Below are 18,834 nucleotides of genomic sequence, written 5' to 3'. Positions count from 1 at the left end.
TTATGGCCCTTTACCCCTAAATATTTTAGTGTATGTTTCCTAAAAATAGGGTTGTGTCATGGGTTAACTTTAAATGCAAGAGGAAAACATGTCATTGAATCTTTAAAAAGTCTACTTTATTCATATTGTGGTAGAAATAACACAACCGACATTTTCTTGTTTAAACTTAAAGCAACCATTTTGGGCATTTGGTAAGCCAATCAGCCAGTGAAGTGCCCTTACTTAGAACACAGCATAAATGCACACGGTCCATTAGAGAAGCCAGAGCATTCACTCGCACTTATTTTTATTGAACACATTTGATACAAGGAGATTTTTTTTAAATATATATACTGTAAAGCTTGAACCCATACTATTAAGTGAAGTTTCCCAAGAATGGAAAAACAAGCACCACATATACTCACCAGCAAACTGGTATTAACTGAGCAGCACCTAAGTGGACACATAGGAACTACAGTAATAGGGTACTGGGCAGGTGGGAGGGGGGAGGGGGGCGGGTATATACATACATAATGAGTGAGATGTGCACCATCTGGGGGATGGTCATGCTGGAGACTCAGACTTATGGGGGGAGGGAGGTAAATGGGCATTTATTAAAACCTTAAAATCTGTACCCCCATAATATGCCGAAATAAATTTAAAAAAAATAAAAAAAATAAATATATATATTGTATTTCATTCTCTTGACTTAAATGATTCTTGGGAAACTAAAATATGGTAAAAACCTTTCCTTAAAATAAATAATAGATGGTAAGAATACTGTGAAAACTTCCATATACCTTCATAAATCGCTGTGGAAATTGCTTTATAATTGCAACAAATCTTGATGAAAAATGTCAGCTAAAATTATAAAGCAATTAAATAAATTAACACGGCTGCCAAATAGATATATTAGTATCCTACACCCGGCCAAGGACTAATCCATATGTTATTAAGAGAAGACTCTTTTTAAAATTTAATGTGCTAATTTTTAAAACAGTCTGTAAGGTGACTGCAGGCAGAAAAATAAACCAAGAGCTTAGACTCTGGTGGTGGGAAGAACTGGGATTGAATCTGAGTTCTATCATTAGTAAGCCATGTCCTTAGGCAAGCCACTGATCTGAGCTCTCCACAGTCACATGCCACACTCATAATACATAACACAGACTACAAGAATGATAACACTGTCCCCCTGGCTTCAGAGAGGGTTAAAAGACACAAAGCTTGTAAATTACTTAGCACAGTGCCTGGTGCATACAGTAAGCACTCAATTAATGATAGATGTTATTATTAAGTGGTGAGGCCTAGTCTAACGTGTTTTCATAAGAAGATTATAAATTACAGCAACTCTAATTAAACTTAATCTAAACTCCTATTATGGCTTTCCCTTTTTCTATACCCCTGAGAACCTCAGAATAAAGACCACCAGCACAACCATGTTTATCTGAATCTATTAACAGTCACATATAAATCAAGCCCAGTGTTATGAGCTTCTAACGTTTGTAATTTTTTTTTCCATTTTTTTCTGCAATATGACTCTATCCGTTCAGCAACTATACAACAGCAATTAGGGTTAACAACATATAATAAGAAATACAAAGAAAAAGAACATTGGGGAATTAGCTGATGCTGGGAATACGCAGAGAATGTGCTGTTTCAAGCATGTTTATTATTGGCTAAATCATCCAATTATTAATCTTCACTATATCCTTGCCTAGCATTTGGTGTTAGGTGGTTACTCAACAAATGTTGGGAAATCATTTTTTTTTTAAACTTAACTTGTTAAAAACAACAACAACAACAACAAAGAATCTTTATATAAATAAGGCCCAAAGCCTAAAAGGAACTTGAAAAGAGAAAGGAAGAATGCTGGGCTTGGAAAATCATGTTAGAAAGGGAAGGGGGCTGGGTGCCGTGGCTCACGCCTGTAATCCTGGCACTCTGGGGAAGATGAGGTAGGAGGTTTGCTTGAGTCCATGAGTTTGAGACCAGCCTGGGCAACATAGCAAGACCCTGACACTACAAAAAATTTAAAAAATTAGCCAAGCATGGTGGCACACACCTGTAGTCCCAGCTACTCGGGAGGCTGAGGCAGGAGGATCGCTTGAGCCCAGGAGTTCGAGGCTGCAGTGAGCCGTCATTAGGCTACTGTATTCCAGGCTGGGTGACAGAGTGAGATCCTGTCTCTAAAACACACGTACAGCAAAAAAGAAAGAAAAAAAAGAAAGGGAAGGGAAAGGGGCAAGGAAGGAGGAGGGCTGATGGAAACAGCGGGCCCATGGAGAGCCAGGTTCACAGTCAGGTGCACATGTTCTCCTACATGCCAATAAAGATGACAAGGAAATGGGACACCAGAAAGCCAATCAAACTGGTAAATGGAAAAGCCTGCTGGCCTCCCAGGTCCACCATCCCTAAAAGCCCATCACACCGGAACTTTCTAGACCCGACACCTCACGCACCAGTGACACACAGAGGCAGAGAGCGAGTCCACGTGAACCGAGCTGAATGGGCTCGAAAGGGTAGCTAGCCTGCGGGTGACGGAACGACCTTTCCGATGGTGTCCCTTGCCGTGCCATACTGCATTTTGCTAAAGCAAACTAACAGTAGCAATGGCCACGAAAATGCAATGGTTTAAGATAATGACTTGGGCATCTATCAGATTAGAATGAGCTCAACACTGTAAGGATATGAACTTGAGCCTCTCTAAGTCTCATTTTCTTCATTGGAAAATGGTTATAATGATGGCTTACGCTTCAAAAGATTAAGAGGATTAAAGGAAATAATATAAGTGTTTTAATAGAGTTCCTGACTCATTGGGGATACTTAATAAACAGAATTTGGTTTTTTTTATTATTATTAATTTTTAACTTTTAAAACATGGTATTGGGTGAGTTACTCAGCCTCTCTGCTCCCCTTTTACTGGATATATAATGACAGGGACACCCACCCCTGGCATCATGCTACAACTAACCAAGTGAGACTTAGCAGTGCTTGGCTTCTCTGTTAGCACAGAGTGATCAATGACAGCCGTCTGTCAAGCACAGAATTTAGAACCTCAGAGTAGATCTCGAAGCTTAAAGAAAAAAAAAAAATCAGTCTAGATACCCACCGAGGAGGACTGATAAAATACATTAGGAAGGAAAAAGAAATAAAAAGGTAAATAAGAGAGAGTATCAACAGAACTCACTGACAAGGACTGGAATAAACAATGCCTTGTGACGAACAGCACGACAACTTCGCCGATCAAACTATCACTTTTATTACTGATAAAAGTTACCTTGGAGGAAACAGTTTTAGATGTTTGCTAACAATGGGCTTGTTATAATAATAAATCTCCCCCAAATTAAACTCACCAACCCATTCCTGGGTGGACCTCGCGAACACAATCTTTCCAGTTATTCCTGCCCAAATGAAGTCGCTCTCATGGAGGGACAGGAAGGTGGCACGCTTCCCTGAGGGCAGGCAGAGCTCCACGGAGAAGACACATTATCAGAATTAGCAACATCCAGATCCTTCTCATAAACTAACTGATCGGAGAGCTCACCTCTTTCCTGGTAAGAAGTAAAGAGAGATTCCACATCGCTGCCTCCTCCAAAGCTCTTAAAGGGATGCTTTAGAAATATAAAGCGGTGTTTTGTTCCAGGTTGTCATAAATATGGGGTGTGACATTTATCAGGCCAGCTCCAGGGACGCTAACGAATGACAAAGTCCAGAGCAACAAAGAACCTTCCTGCTTCCTTCTCAACCGTCCAATGAGCCCCCAGACAGGTGAGGGGATGGAAATTTGTTTATAGTTATCTGATCCCAGACTCTCGCTCCAGATCACATCTAAACAGAAAGTATTTTTTTCCCAGTGACTTTTTAATTTGGCACAAAACTTGCTTAGACTATTAAACTGCTTTGGGAAACACAAATCATATCTCACCTCACACGTGGTGAGATGGAAACCGTGTATGAGAAGCAATACAGCAAGCAGAGGCGAAAATACCCTACACACGCAGTCTCGTGTTTTGAGTGTTTTGTGACGTTACAAAAAGCATCAAAACAATTCAAACGCTTAAGAATTCATTGCTACCCACAATTTGCCTTTGTTAGAACATCCTATCACATAGGGTGTTTGCAGCAGAACCTCATTCATTCATTCATTCATTCACTGAGACAGAGTCTCGCTTTGTTGCCCAAGGCTAGAGTGAGTGCTGTGGCATCAGCCTCGCTCACAGCAACCTCAATCTCCTGGGCTCAAGCGATCCTCCTGCCTCACCCTCCCAAGTAGCTGAGACTACAGGCATGCACCACCACGCCCACCTCATTTTTTCTATATATCTATTAGTTGGCCAATTAATTTCTTTCTATTATAGTAGAGGCGGGGTCTCACTCTTCCTCAGGCTGGTTTCGAACTCCTGACCTCGAGTGATCCTCCCGCCTCGGCCTCCCAGAGTGTTGGGATGACAGGCGTGAGCCACCGCGCCCAGCCCAGAACCACATTTAAAGTCACTTGTCAAAATGTACAAATTATGTAGGATGGGGAACCCTATATATGAACCGTTCACTTCTTTGTTCTAATTCTTGGTTTCTTAAAGGAAGCCCAATAGCAAACCGACGCACAGCAAGTAAGTTGTGATGGAGAAGGAAGGAGAGGCCAGGTGTGAGCAGTAAGGGGATACAACAGAGGACAGGAGGGGTCCACAGACCACAGAGATGCTAGGGGCACATGGGAAAATACAATAGTGATGGGTAGAAGGGAAGGGAAGAGAAAGAGTTGAGGACTGATGAAGAGAAATACTGACTGCATTGCAGGCAAGAAGCATTTGTGATTAAATAGGAAAAAGGCAGGGTTTAAGAGGCAAATGGGCTTGAGTTCAGATCCTTAAGCATCCGTGAGCCCTAGATGAAGCCAAAGTTAGGGACGACATGACAGGTAGGTCAGCAGGTGGACAGACAGAGATAGATATACATAGTAGATCATCGCAGAGTACCTGGTACACAGTAGGTATCCAAAACCTAGAGCGCTATTATTACTGCTCCTAGTCACAGTTTGGCCACAGGCTTGGCTTTGTGAAGGCTAAAGCAATCCTTTTAATTTTAGACAGCACTTACTTTGGCTAGAGAACAAGGGCAATAAGAACAGTGGGAGCATCTCCAGCAACCTTTACTGTTCAGTCCTACGGCTGCTTGCAGCACTCTGCAGTTCGGGAATTACAACCGGAAGTCTTCCAATAGTAACAAACACAACCTGAAATCAGGGATGCACATCCTAGCAGACAAGCTATTTTCCAACATCTACGTCTGTAATGCTGGCCTCTTGCTGGTGCATGTCCTCAGTTCCAACTGCTAAAGACCACGGCAGAATGGACTGATGCTAGGCAAGCTGTACTGGAAACAACTGTCCACAAGAGAAAATAATAGGTTGAAGTAGGGCAGACAGACAAGTATGGCCCAGTCAAAATAATAAACACCGCCAAATGTCAGCAGACGCAACTGTATCAATAACGCCCAGCATCATCGATGATTACCATATCCGATTTAAAATGTCTTGTAGATCAAGCACTTTTAATCCTTTTGTAAACTCCTTTAAGTCACTGATCAATACCTCTTAGACAGGTAAGTTACAGCAGCAGCCTCAGAATCAGGCGGAGGCTTGATCAACAAAGTGTTAAGCCACAGAGCTAAACCGACTCATCCTCTCCTCTTTCAGGTGACCTTTGCTCGAAAAGACAGATGAGTTCCGGAGAGTTGAGTGGAAGAAGGGACTCTCGGCACTCGGAGAGCAGGCACCACCGGCTGAGCCGTGTCTCGTTTTGACAGCAACAGTGCAGCAAATGACAGGCGCTGTCAGGTAACACGTTCATCTCCATGGGAAAAGCGGCCATGCCACAAAGCAAGGATCTCGGGTGTTGTCGCATCAGCCGGGACAAGAAGTCACAAAATGACTATCGATGCAGGAGGCACGGCGATATCTAGACTGCGATTAGGAGGAGGCGTAAACGGGTGCTCCCGTCCAAAGCTCAGAGGAGCCTTGACACTTTCCCTCCGTGCTTGGATTCCTGGCCAAGGAACGAGTGAAGTCCTTATCAACCACCTGTGACCCTTCTTGGGGCCCAAACCTCTGAGATACACCTTTAATTCGGGAAGCCTCGTGGCAAAAGCAACTTTACTGAGTAACCAAAAAAAAAAAAAAGAAAATGAAGGGCATTTTTTTTCCCATTTCTTCATTTGTTCATTCATTCAACAAACATTTCTCCTGTGGTCCAGGCACTGAGCTAGGTGCGGGCTGACCCTGAAGCAGACTCTGGCAGGACAGGCAGACACGCAGCCAACGGTACAATCAGGAACAGAAATGTGCTCAAAGGAGGTTACAGAGGGTGGATCAGGAAGCAGGGAGGAGGGCAACAGGCCCAATCTGTGGCAGCCATGGAGGACTTCCTGGAGGAAGCAGCATCTGGCTAAAACTTAAAAAAAAAAAAAACCATAGGGCCTGGCACGGTGGCTCACACCTGTAATCCTAGCACTCTGGGAGGCCGAGGCGGGAGGATTACTCGAGGTCAGGAGTTCGAGACCAGCCTGAGCAAGAGCGAGACCCAGTCTCTACTATAAATAGAAAGAAATTAATTGGCCAACTAATATATATAGAAAAAATTAGCCGGGCATGGTGGCACGTGCCTGTAGTCTCAGCTACTCAGGAGGCTGAGGCAGGAGGATCGCTTCAGCCCAGAAGTTTGAGGTTGCTGTGAGCGAGGCTGATGCCACGGCACTCACTCTAGCCTGGGCAACAAAGTGAGACTGTGTCTCAAAAAAAACCCAAAACAAACAAACAAAAAAAAAACGCAGAGGGGTCAGGTGGAAAGGTAGGGAAAACAGGAGGAAATAATATGTGTCCAGTTACAAGAAGATGGAACGAGGCTTGTCAGGCGGAAACACGCAGCAGAAATGGGTTGAGAATGTGGACAAAACCAGAGGTGAAAGGAGACAGGAATATTATCCACATGGTTCTAAGGAACGAGAGAAGCGAGCACATTTACACACATTTCAAACCCATTTATCTATAGGTAGTTTTCCATGGGCATGCAAAGAAAAGATCGAATGGGAAATAAGATAAACCTAGATATCCTAATTTTAAAAATCTGAATAAATCATTAACTATGAACATTCTACTGAACACACCAGAGTATGTCTTGAAAATCAGAGAGAATATTCTCATTTTTAAGGTATTGTGCTTTACATTACTCTTACTCTGAAGCCATAAAACCTCATCGTTTTAAACAGCTGAAACTGTAACTTCAGCAATGAGAAACACTGTTTCTTTTTTCTTTTACTCTCAATGGTCTCCTTCTATGTTCCTCTAATCAGGCTATTGTCAATCACACCCAAGTGGGGAGTTAAAGCAATCTGGTGTAACCCTGACCATGCTACTTGCTGTGTGACCTTAGGCAAGGTATCAACCACTCTGAGCCTCTGTCTCCACTAAGGAGACCCATCTCAAAGGGCCGCTGTGTGTCTCTGGCGAGACAGTGGCTGAGCAGGTACGACTATTTCCATTTTACTAAAGAGAGAGTGAGACTCAGAGAGGCGTCGTGACTTACGCCAGGCCACATACCCAGCAGGGCAGCCCTCAGACTTCACGCCGAGACTTCTGACTCACTCTGCATCTGGTTCTCTTTTCCCTCATAATTTTTTTTTTTTTTGGTGATGCTTTTCAATGGTAAATATAATTAAATTCCAACTAAGATGACCTTTCTTCATACCGTAGAAATAATAAGAGTTCTGGAATAAAGGGGAAATAAAAGGGGAGTGGAGAATAATAATTAACTGTAACAAAAATAGCACTGAATGGACACTTTAAATGGGTAAATTGCATAGTACGTGAATTATATCTCAAATAAAAAAATAAAAATAGCAGTGGATGAGATGTGAGTCACGTGGCGTTTAGAAGTGATATGATTTTGAGGAAGTTAAAGTTTGCTGCTTCATCTTCTTATCAGTTAAACAGGGGTGCTGTTACATGCATTACCTTTGCCAAAGAATTAGGGTAAAACTTGACCCCTAAGTGGAAAAGATGCGCATATAGCTCTATTGCATTGCAATGACACTAGAAACAATTTGAGAATGAAGGAGCTTTTTTATCTCTTCGTTGCTAATAACCCATGAGCCTCCTGAAATGTACAGAAAAAGTCTACCCTCAACTGCAAGCACCTGTTCATGAGGTCATCCCTTCTCAAAATGCTGAAGTCACTGAAATATCAGTGGCAGGAAGTTCTGGAATATACAGATTCCACGAGCGAGTTTCCCGGCGGCCCCTGTTACAGCATAATCAGGACGATCCATTCTCCAAATCGGGGCTCCCTGATCCAGAAAGCACGGAGAGCTCTCCTGCACCAGGCCACAGGCCAGAGAATCAAAATAAACACAAATGTGCCCAGAGTAACCCAAGCCCGCAACAGAATCCCAGGCGAGCCCTGGTCTGCTCACGTTCAAAGGCGCACACACACACCAGACCCGGAAACAGACCTCTCCTGAATTTCCTTCCCATTTTATGAAGGAAACGTAAAATGAATTGTTACCTGTTTTCTCTTTCAGCAGGAACAACACTTCTGTTTTCCAAACTCCTGGGTTTACTGGTTTCGTGGAAACAAAATGCCAATACCCAGGGCTTTATACAAGCAAAGGCAAACGTGGTTTTTTTTTTTCCAGTGTTTTTTAAAAGACAGAAGTCATTTTTGCCCTAATGCCTACATAGTAGTAAGCTTAAAAATCAAGCCATTTAGCTCACAGTCAGGTCCAATAAATCAGTGGGAAAAATAAATGGGCGAGCTTGCCAAAAACGTAGCCATGGTAACACCACAGATGCACCAAGAAATGGTGTGCTCATTTGCTTCATCCCCATTTCTTAAATTGGAATTTAAGTAGGGGAAAAATTGCAGAGAGAACAATCATGATTCTGCAATTACTGAATTGTGCAAAATTGCATTCAACCTGCCGTACTATAACTTCTGAGGCAGCCACGATGCAGCCACAGGAACAGCCCTAGGTGGCTCAGGAGTTCAAAAGACCAGGATCTGCCACTTACTGGTTACTTAATCCCTGTGGCTCTGTTCTCCCACCTGTAAAATGGGTGTTAAAAGACCCCCAACTTCACCGGGTAACTGTAAGAATAAAACTCGACACTGTGGCAGAGGCAGGGAACTGGCAGACTCAGGAGACCTGACACCTTGGTCACCTTTAGCCTAGATTTTATTTATTAGCTTACCTCAGTGTCTCAGTTTCCCGATCTGTAAAAGGGGGATAATCCTGCCCCCCCCATCCATGCGATTAGCATTAGGAATTATTATTAATCCAAAATATAAGGAATTGCGGTGAGGATGTTATTAGGATTACAGTTTTCAGCTCCAATCCTGAAAGACTAAAAGAACCAAGGGCCACAAATTCACGTTAACACGGGATCACCACTTTTTCTCCGTCAAAGGCTGTCCCACTCCGGAGTCGGACACAACCCTGGGGCCCTGTCCCAAGTGACTTACAGGAAATCTCTTCTCCTCTCAGTTTTATTAATGAGTAAAGTAGAAGAATGGGGGCTGTTTTAGAACCTCTTTTCTCCAAGTCACAGGTTAGACTCTAGACTTACAGTCTAACTCACTAGATGAGTTCCACTTGCTGTTTTCACAGTAATATCTGGAAACATTAGCATTCTATCATATCACTTGCAAGATATTATTGTTTTTTTAAGAGAATCCTTTGTTGCAAAGAAATCACAACAATAAGCAGAGTACCTTGAATATTAAATTATTGCTCCTTTCTTTTGCTGGTTAAAAAATGGTACTTCTTAAAAAAAAAATTTTTGTTTGCAATCTCTGAAAGACCAGATAATAGACAGGAAAAAGAAAAATTCCAAGTAATAAAATCAGAATCATTCTTTCCTCATAGGAAAGAAATTAAACCCACCACACATCCTCCCAGGATCCATCCCTTATGTTTAGCTGTACATGAACACCGTGCGGCAGGACACAATGACACTTCTCCACAGTTGAGCTGCCACTTTTATCTACCTGTAGACAGACAGACAGACAGACAGACTGACTGTCTGGCTGCCTTTAACTCAAAAACTCCGCTTTCAGAATTCCTATGTTCTGTGCCTTGCTTTCTAGGATTTGGTCTAATCCAGTAGTTTGGGGGATTTGGGTTTTTTTTTTACTCTGCAGACAATATTTCCTCAAACAAAATCGGACACGGAATCGTGATTTATGAATCCGATAAAGTTGGCCGAAAGGAGGAGAGGCCTGGGAAGGAAGGGAGAGCCCTGAGGTTTGCCCCTCACCAAGGGGCTGCCAGCACCCGCTGGTCTCCACAGAGGCCGGTCTAAAGGCCCCTGGCCTGGGCCACCCATCAGTAATGGTGACAGTTAACATGTACAGAGACTCGCTCCAGGCCAACACGTTCCAGAACGCCTTGAGTACCTCATCCCATCATCTCCTCCCAGCAGTTCCATGAAGCTCATGTTACTGACACGGCCTTTCCACCAATGTGGCAAGAGTGGACCTCACAAAGGGCCAGTCATTTGCATGTCACAGGCATGACAAACCATAAGCAACAGCACTGGGACCAAAACCCACGCACACCACGACGCTGTGCTGTCTGTCCCACTTGTCATGTATGACCCTCCCTAACTTTTACTGAGTCGCGTGGTGGGCAAGCCACCAAGTGTCCCAGAGCCAGCACCGAGCTCTTCCTTCTCCCCTGGACATTTCACACCCACCCACCCACCCAGCGGTGACACGCCGAAGCTGAGTTACTCACAAGGCACAGCGTGGCGGTAAAGGTTATCCCGTATGGTCTGCTGCAGCTCGTGATCAGGAGACCCTTTCTGGAACCGCTGACTGAGGAAATGTCGCAGGTCCTTGTTCAGCCTTCCTCCTGCAGGAAATACCATAAAATAGACAGAGCACATCAACAACGGGGCCTCCTAGACACTGAGCAGCTCATAGCGGGGAGCGAGAAAGCCACGCAAGGCAATTCTAGTCCTCCACCCACAGCAACTACGAGTGTGCACTTATGGACTTTGGATTTTCCTCTGCAGGGATCAAGGCAAGCAAGAATGTATTAATATTAATAATAAAGATGAAACGGCATTGAAATAGCATTAACGTGGGGGTCCTATCTCGCATAATACTGGAAGGCCAAAATAATAAAGAAATTAAACTAGGCTATTACATTTAAAATACGTGCCACAGACACATGTAGACACTATTACTGCAAGAATAATGAAGACAATCCGGCAATAACTGTCAGATTATACGATGTTCTTTGACCAGGGATTCAACTGGCAGGAATTTACCCTGCAGACAGACTTATAAAGGTCTGCTCAAACGTCCAGGATTGTTTATTATAGCATTTTTTTAATAACAGTAAATAAATAAGAACAAAAACCTGAAAACAACCAAAAGGGATCAATGGAGCATAATCCGCTCATATCATAACTATTCTGACCTTCATGGGCTTATATAGAGGGGAAATATATGGAATTGTACATGATGTCTGATTCCTTTTATGTGAAAAAGAATTCAGAAAAGGACAGACTTTGTATTAATAGAGGGAATAATAAGAAAATTTAACAGAAATTTCCTTTAGGGAAAAGGAAGTGGCAAAATAGAGGAGACTATTTACTCTTCTTTATACAGACAAACAGATACACATGTACACACACACACACACACACACATCTCCCACCCTGTGTTGCTTTGCACACACGAGATACATATTGCTTTTTAAATTTGTTGTTGCTGTTTAAATCATAGTTATCTAAGTGAGTCTATGTGTTTATTTCTTTGCAATTCTCCACGCTGAATAAAAGAAAAGCTAAAAATATTACATTGTTACAAAAATGCGTCATAGAAAAGAGATGTTTTATAAAATCATAATCATAAATTATAGTCTACAGGATCAACAGAAGGCTTGCAGATCAACGTAGCTAGCTGACGGAGAAAGATGCTTCGATGGCAGGCAAAAATAACAAGGCTGAGATTGTCCTTCCATTTTTAGACAAGACACAAACTAGGTGAGAGCATTTTCAGCCTCAGAGAAACAATGGAGCAACCTAGTGACCACGTGAGCCACAAAACTCGTGTCTTCAGATGGCAACTTCCCCATGGTCAAAAAGAGTAAATCATGAGGATGACAATGATGGCTAAGATGATATTTCCTACCTAGGGCAGAAAACTACTGCTCTTTATTTTAATATCATGTTCAAAATAATATCCCCTGCTATAGCTGCTCATTTTGGAATGTGCTAATAAAATCCAATTTAAACCATTTTACTTGGGTTGTATTATCCCCAAGGTTTCAACTGGCCAAAGGAAAATACATATATGGGAGTCAATCTTAAGTCATTCAATCACTCGTCAAGTTATCTATGGAATAAAAACATCCACCCACCCCACATATGGGCACAAGGTTTGAACAGATAGTTCACAAAGGAATATATACGTGACTGGCCATTAAACACATGAAAAAGTGTTAGATATCACATAGTCATCAGGGAAATACAACTTAAAATCGCAATGAGATCCCACTACATGCCCAACAGAATAACAAAAAATGGAAAATTCCAATAATATCAAGTGTTAACAAGGTTGTAGAGGAACAGGAACTCTTACAAACAGCTAGTGAGCATACAAAGTGGTTCATTGATCCTCTTGGGAAAACAATTCGGCAATATCTTACAAAGTTATACCTTCGCTAGCCAAGTGATCCGACAATTATACTCACATTTACATGATGGGGAATGAAAACAAGTCCCCCCCAAAAAAGAAAAAAACCTGTATATAAATCTTCACAATAACAGTATTCACAAATAGCCCAAAATTAGAAACACCCCAAATGTCTGTCGGAAGGTGAACCGATGAGCAAACTGTGGTATATTCAAACGATGGGATGCTATACCGTAATTAAAAGGAACAAACTAGTAACACAGGCAATAACACTGGTGAATCTCAAACACATAATGTTGAACAAAAGGAGACAGACACAAAAGAGAAAATACTGCACAATGCCATTTATATATAAAGTTTTGCAATAGGCTAAACTAACTCATAGTGACAGAAAGCAGTTCAGTGGTTACCTGGAGCTGAGGACAAAGACTAACTGCAACGGGGCAGGATGGCATGACATCTATGGAGCATAGAATGCTGCCATGGAGGAAACCAGGTCAGGGGTACACAGGGCCTCTATACTATTTTTTACAACAACCTGTGAGTATATAATATTTTCAAAATATATTTTTAAAAACGAGGAACAGGCCGGGCGCGGTGGTTCACGCCTGTCATCCTAGCACTCTGGGAGGCCAAGGCGGGTGGATTGCTCGAGGTCAGGAGTTCAAAACCAGCCTGAGCAAGAGCAGGACCCCGTCTCTACTATAAATAGAAAGAAATTAATTGGCCACCTAAAAATATATACAAAAAATTAGCCGGGCATGGTGGTGCATGCCTGTAGTCCCAGCTACTCGGGAGGCTGAAGCAGGAGGATTGCTTGAGCCCAGGAGTTTGAGGTTGCTGTGAGCTAGGCTGACACCATGGCACTCACTCTAGCCTGGGCAACAAAGCAAGACTCTGTCTCTAAATAAATAAATAAATAAATAAATAAATAAATAAATAAATAAATAAATAAATAAATCGAACACAAGAGAACTTTTGGGAGGAGATACTAATATAGTATTTCTTGATTATAGTAGTAACAATGTGGGCTTATGTATTTATCCAAACTCACAGCACTGTGTACATTAAAGGAGTGCGTTTTTTATATATAAATTGCATTACAATAAAACTGATTTCAAAACTGTAAAATACACATAAGGACTGAATGAGGACTACTTGCTAGGCAATGTCTAGATCAGGCGTCCTCAAACTGCAGCCCTCGCGCCACATGCAGCCCACGGAGCACATGTATCCGGCCCACCGGGTGTCTTTGCCACCGCTGCCTGTCCTGCTTAGCAGCCGACTCGTCCCGGGCCCACAGTGCGCACTCTCCAACGGTCTGAGGGACAGTGAGCTGGCCCCCTGTTTACAAAGTTAGAGGAGCCCTGGTCTAGTTCCTTAGTTCTATTTCCCATTAGAAAGTTGAGCCAACTGAAAGGACAAGAGTTAATACTGGCAGTTAAGACAGACCGGCTAGCACACCTGAGCACAGGGCTTCATCTCTCAACCTGACTTTCCTCATCTGTAAAAACAGAACAACTGATACAATAGTAGCTCCGGCACAAAACTGTTGTGGGATCCCATTAAATGGGATGATCCATTTGGCCAGTGCTTTACAAAAAGAAATCACTCAATGGAAAATGGAAATAATAATTATAATGTCGAATGGGCAATTATCGAGATAAGTGAGGAAAGACCTAAAATCAATCCCCACTGCGAACTGTTAATCTTTAAAAAAAAAAAAAAATGCACATAAACATAGAATCTATCCTGTTGGTTTAGAAATAGCCAGGAACAAAATACAAGCCTAAGGAGATTTGAATTAAAGGCTATTTCTAGTGTTTCTAGAAGCGAATAAAAGTCTACTTGTGCTAAAATGGAGCAGGCATATGGAAACTTGCTAATAAACATTTAGTGTGGGGTTAATATATTCCAGGCACTGTGCTGGAGCTCAGTTCAGGAAACAAAATCAACTGGTAAATCACTGATATTGGACAGTCGTACCTGGTAACTCTAGCTTGAGGTACAAGGCACTCTAGAATTTGATTCAAAAGATAACAATGTTCACCAACAAAATTCCCATTGCCTCTAATCTAGGATTTGATACTCTCCTTAAGAGACAACAGTTCTTGACATTAAAAAGACACTGACAGGCCGGGCGCTGTGGCTCACGCCTGTAATCCTAGCTCTTGGGAGGCTGAGGCGGGCGGATTGCTCAAGGTCAGGAGTTCAAAACCAGCCTGAGCAAGAGCGAGACCCTGTCTTTACTATAAACAGAAAGAAATTAATTGGCCAACTGATATATATATAAAAAAAATTAGCCGGGCATGGTGGCGCATGCCTGTAGTCGCAGCTACTCGGGAGGCTGAGGCAGAAGGATCACTCGAGCCCAGGAGTTGGAGGTTGCTGTGAGCTAGGCTGACGCCACGGCACTCACTCTAGCCTGGACAACAAAGTGAGACTCTGTCTCAAAAAAAAGACACTGACAGCTATCAGTTGAGTGGCAAAGATGTCCATGATACCCAAATATATGGCCTGAGTCAAAAGAAAAATCCCAAAGGAGATTCAGGATACGGTATCTCTTTATCCCCATATACAACGTAGACTCGTACATCCTTGTGATTCACATGCAGTAAATGTCAGGATAAATCAGGGGAATGTAGATTGGAAGGCATTCTTAAGTGTAAGCCCAAGAATGGTTTGCACTTGAGCTCTGTGTTCAAACTACCCAAGCTAGCTAAGGGCTTATGATCACCAAACTAAAACTCCTCTCTGCCGCAGATATGCAAAAGGGCAGGCTTACCTATGCCGCCGGTTAACATTTACTCCGCGTTCTGTGACATTTGGAAGTAAAAAGCCTCAGCCTTCACATTCCATTAAGAACACTGTACTTTTTGGCATCCAATCTCAAATTAATTGCCAATTATTCAGGAGACATGTCTCTAAATCTTATCCTAATTGTCAAGGGCAGTGAGCCAATGAAACAATAAATTGCAAGACAGTCTGTCATGGCATCTTCACTTTCTTTGAAATTCAAGATTTGTTTTGTAAATGGGAAAGAGAACACAGGTCGGGAATACAGTTACGCCAAGCATAATCAATCCTTGATGGTGGACCATACATACAACAGCGGTGCCATCAAATTATATACTGTATTTTTACTGTACCTTTTCTATGTTTAGATACATGAATACTTACCATCGTGTTGCCTACAATATTCAGGACAGTCCCATTCCATACAGGTTTATAGCCTACAAGCAACAGGCTATACCACACAGCCTAGGTGAACAGGGCATACCATCCAGGTTTTGCACAAATATGTATCTATGATGTTTACACAATGACAAAACTGCCTAAGGCCACAGTCCTCAGAATATATCCCTGTCATTAAGGGATGCATGACTATACGCAGAACTTTTACCAAGAAAAGGGTTCAGAGCTTACCGTGAGACAATTTTATAATTTAACGAGAGAAAAATGGGGCTTAGATTCTATCTGGATTTGAAATTATTTTATATTTCTGTATCTTTATATTTCTGTAATTCTGTCTCTTAAACTTATACTAATATACCTCTGCTTTTTTCACTCATTATTTTGTAGAATTTTAACCATGTCTGATTGATGTAATTTCTGTTATTTTAAATGTTGTATCATATCCAATTTTAAAAATTGAATAACTACTGAAATTATTTCCCCTTTACGGAAAATTCAACTATTTCCAATATAAACAATATTCCTACAAATGTTACTGTAATGCCTTTTTATTAGATCCTTTTATTACACAAATGTGAGGTTTTTTTCCCTCTAGAAATGGACACAGACATCTTCAATTTATCTTGTTATTACTGAATTCATCTCCAAAAAGGTGGTGACAGTTTTGGAGGTCCTGTTTCCCTGAACCGAGGCCAACATTTGCTGTTGTCACTGTATTGTGGGCCCCCAAGACCCCTCTAGATTTAATGAATCACCAGGAAGATTCAGAAAAATCAGTACATATTAGTAGTTGTACTCACAGCTGTAATTTATTGCAACACAAGGACAGAAAGCAAAATCAGCAAAGGGAAAAGGCTCATGGGGCAAAGTCCAGAGGAAATCAGGTGGAAGTTTCCAGGAGTCCTCTCCCAAAGAAGTCACACTTCCATCCCTCAGGAACATGTGTGAAAAGCTGCCCACCAACCAGAGAAGCTCCTTGGACGTTCAGGGCCCAGGGCTTTCACTAATAGTTGGTTGCATAGGTTGCTTCTGCCTTAGCACAAAACGGAACTCCACACTCTCAGGGGAAAAAGCATAAACAATAGCATTTGGATGGACAGTTCAGAAACAGTGGTGAACCACTCTTATCACTTCCAGGAATACAAGAAATCCCCCAAAATCCAAGTTGCCAGATGCCAGCCAAGTGCCAACTTTACCTTCAAACCAGCTGCCACTAACTCTTTTCTGCACAGTCCAACTTTGTAAATGCTTCCCATTCTAATAAAGATAAAATGATACGTGGGCATTACATTAATTCACAACTAGTAAGATTAAGCATTCTATTACACTTTAAAAATTGTCTTTCCAGGCCGGGCGCAGTGGCTCACGCCGCTCACGCCTGTAATCCTGGCACTCTGGGAGGCCGAGGCGGGCGGATTGCTCGAGGTCAGGAGTTCAAAACCAGCCTGAGCAAGAGCGAGACCCCATCTCTACTATAAATAGAAAGAAATTAATTGGCCAACTAATATATATAGAAAAAAATTAGCTGGGCATGGTGGCGAATGCCTGTAGTCCCAGCTACTTGGGAGGCTAAGGCAGGAGGATTGCTTGAGCCCAGGAGTCTGAGGTTGCTGTGAGCGAGGCTGACGCCACGGCACTCACTCTAGCCTGGGCAACAAAGCAAGACTCTGTCTAAAAATAAAAAATAAATAAAAATTGTCTTTTCTGTTTCCTTTTCTGTGATTTGCCTATTCATATTTTTGTGCATTTTCCTAATGGACTGTCTTCATATTCTTGATAAAAATGTTTTTTATATGTTCTAGAAAGGGTTGCTTTATCACTTATTTATGTTGTGAATTATGCTCGTCACTATTTAAACATGAAATGATCCCCTAATATAATTGAGCTGTATAAAGTTTCTCTAACTTTTCTTCTCCCATGCTATAAAGTTTTCTGCCAATACTACCAGAAGCATCATTTTTAAAGTGATAGATTATGCGGGCACCTTGCTTGGAGTGATCTCTATCTCCTAGGATATAGATCCTAAAAGGAATGTGAGTCAACAGAAATAATCTTCCTGGTCAAGAAACTAGGTTTCCCAAAAGACCACTTTGAATCCTTTTAATTCACCCATTTCTGATGTAGAGGGCAAAATGCAATTCTCTTCATGTACATCTACATCCGCATCTAGAAGGTCAAAGAACAGGGTTCCATTACAATGAGAACTGACACTTTAATACATTTCAAATTTTCAATGCTGAGGGAAACCTGCATAAGGATATTTAAACTAATCACACTTCCAGGTGATTCTGCCTTAGCACACAATTTCTTCAAGGAATGATTACAGTTGTGGGAAAGGTCCATTTATTAAGGCAACACAAATGGTTTGCACTGCAGTGGAGCTATTACAGCAAAAAAAAATCTGTCCGTTCAGCACTTTAGGTTTATAAAGAATAGGACCTTTTTTTTTAAACACAAAACTATAAATTGAAAAACAAATTAACTTGTTTTACAGTCACACTTATAATCCGAAATTCATTTAAGTGAAATTTGTCTGAAAAAAGATGTTTGCTACTTGTTTTCTTTTCTTTCTTTCTTTTTTTTTTTTTTTTTTTTTTTGCCCAGGCTAGAGTGAGTGCCGTGGCGTCAGCCTCGCTCACAGCAACCTCAAACTCCTGGGCTCAAGCAATCCTCCTGCCTCAGCCTCCCGAGTAGCTGGGACTACAGGCATGCACCACCATGCCCGGCTAATTTTTTTCTATATATGTATTAGTTGGCCAATTAATTTCTTTCTATTTATAGTAGAGACGGGATCTCGCTCTTGCTTAGGCTGGTTTCGAATTCCTGACGTTGAGCAATCCGCCCGCCTGGCCTCCCAGAGTGCTGGGATTACAAGCGTGAGCCACCGCGCCCGGCCATTGTTTTCTTTCTAATATATTTTTTCTAACATTGTTCCTAACATTCATAAGTTACTGGGGAGTTA

The 18,834-nt window shown here is 41.9% G+C and overlaps 1 protein-coding gene across 20 annotated transcripts in view; it reads right to left on the bottom strand.

Annotated features, from left to right (window-relative positions):
* Nucleotides 1–18,834, bottom strand: part of MAGI1 (membrane associated guanylate kinase, WW and PDZ domain containing 1) — a 614,809-nt gene that overhangs the window by 252,975 nt on the left and 343,000 nt on the right. For all 20 annotated transcript variants that reach the window (XM_020284649.2, XM_020284652.2, XM_020284654.2 and 17 more), the window contains exon 2: nt 10,768–10,884. In XM_020284649.2, coding sequence (XP_020140238.2) covers nt 10,768–10,884 — 117 coding nt within the window. The remainder of the gene's footprint in view (nt 1–10,767; nt 10,885–18,834) is intronic.

The sequence above is a fragment of the Microcebus murinus genome, chromosome 30, assembly GCF_040939455.1.
Source record: "Microcebus murinus isolate Inina chromosome 30, M.murinus_Inina_mat1.0, whole genome shotgun sequence".
In the NCBI taxonomy this organism is placed as follows: domain Eukaryota; kingdom Metazoa; phylum Chordata; class Mammalia; order Primates; family Cheirogaleidae; genus Microcebus; species Microcebus murinus.
Note: the sequence above shows the minus strand (reverse complement) of the source record. Positions and strands in the feature narration are given on the sequence as shown.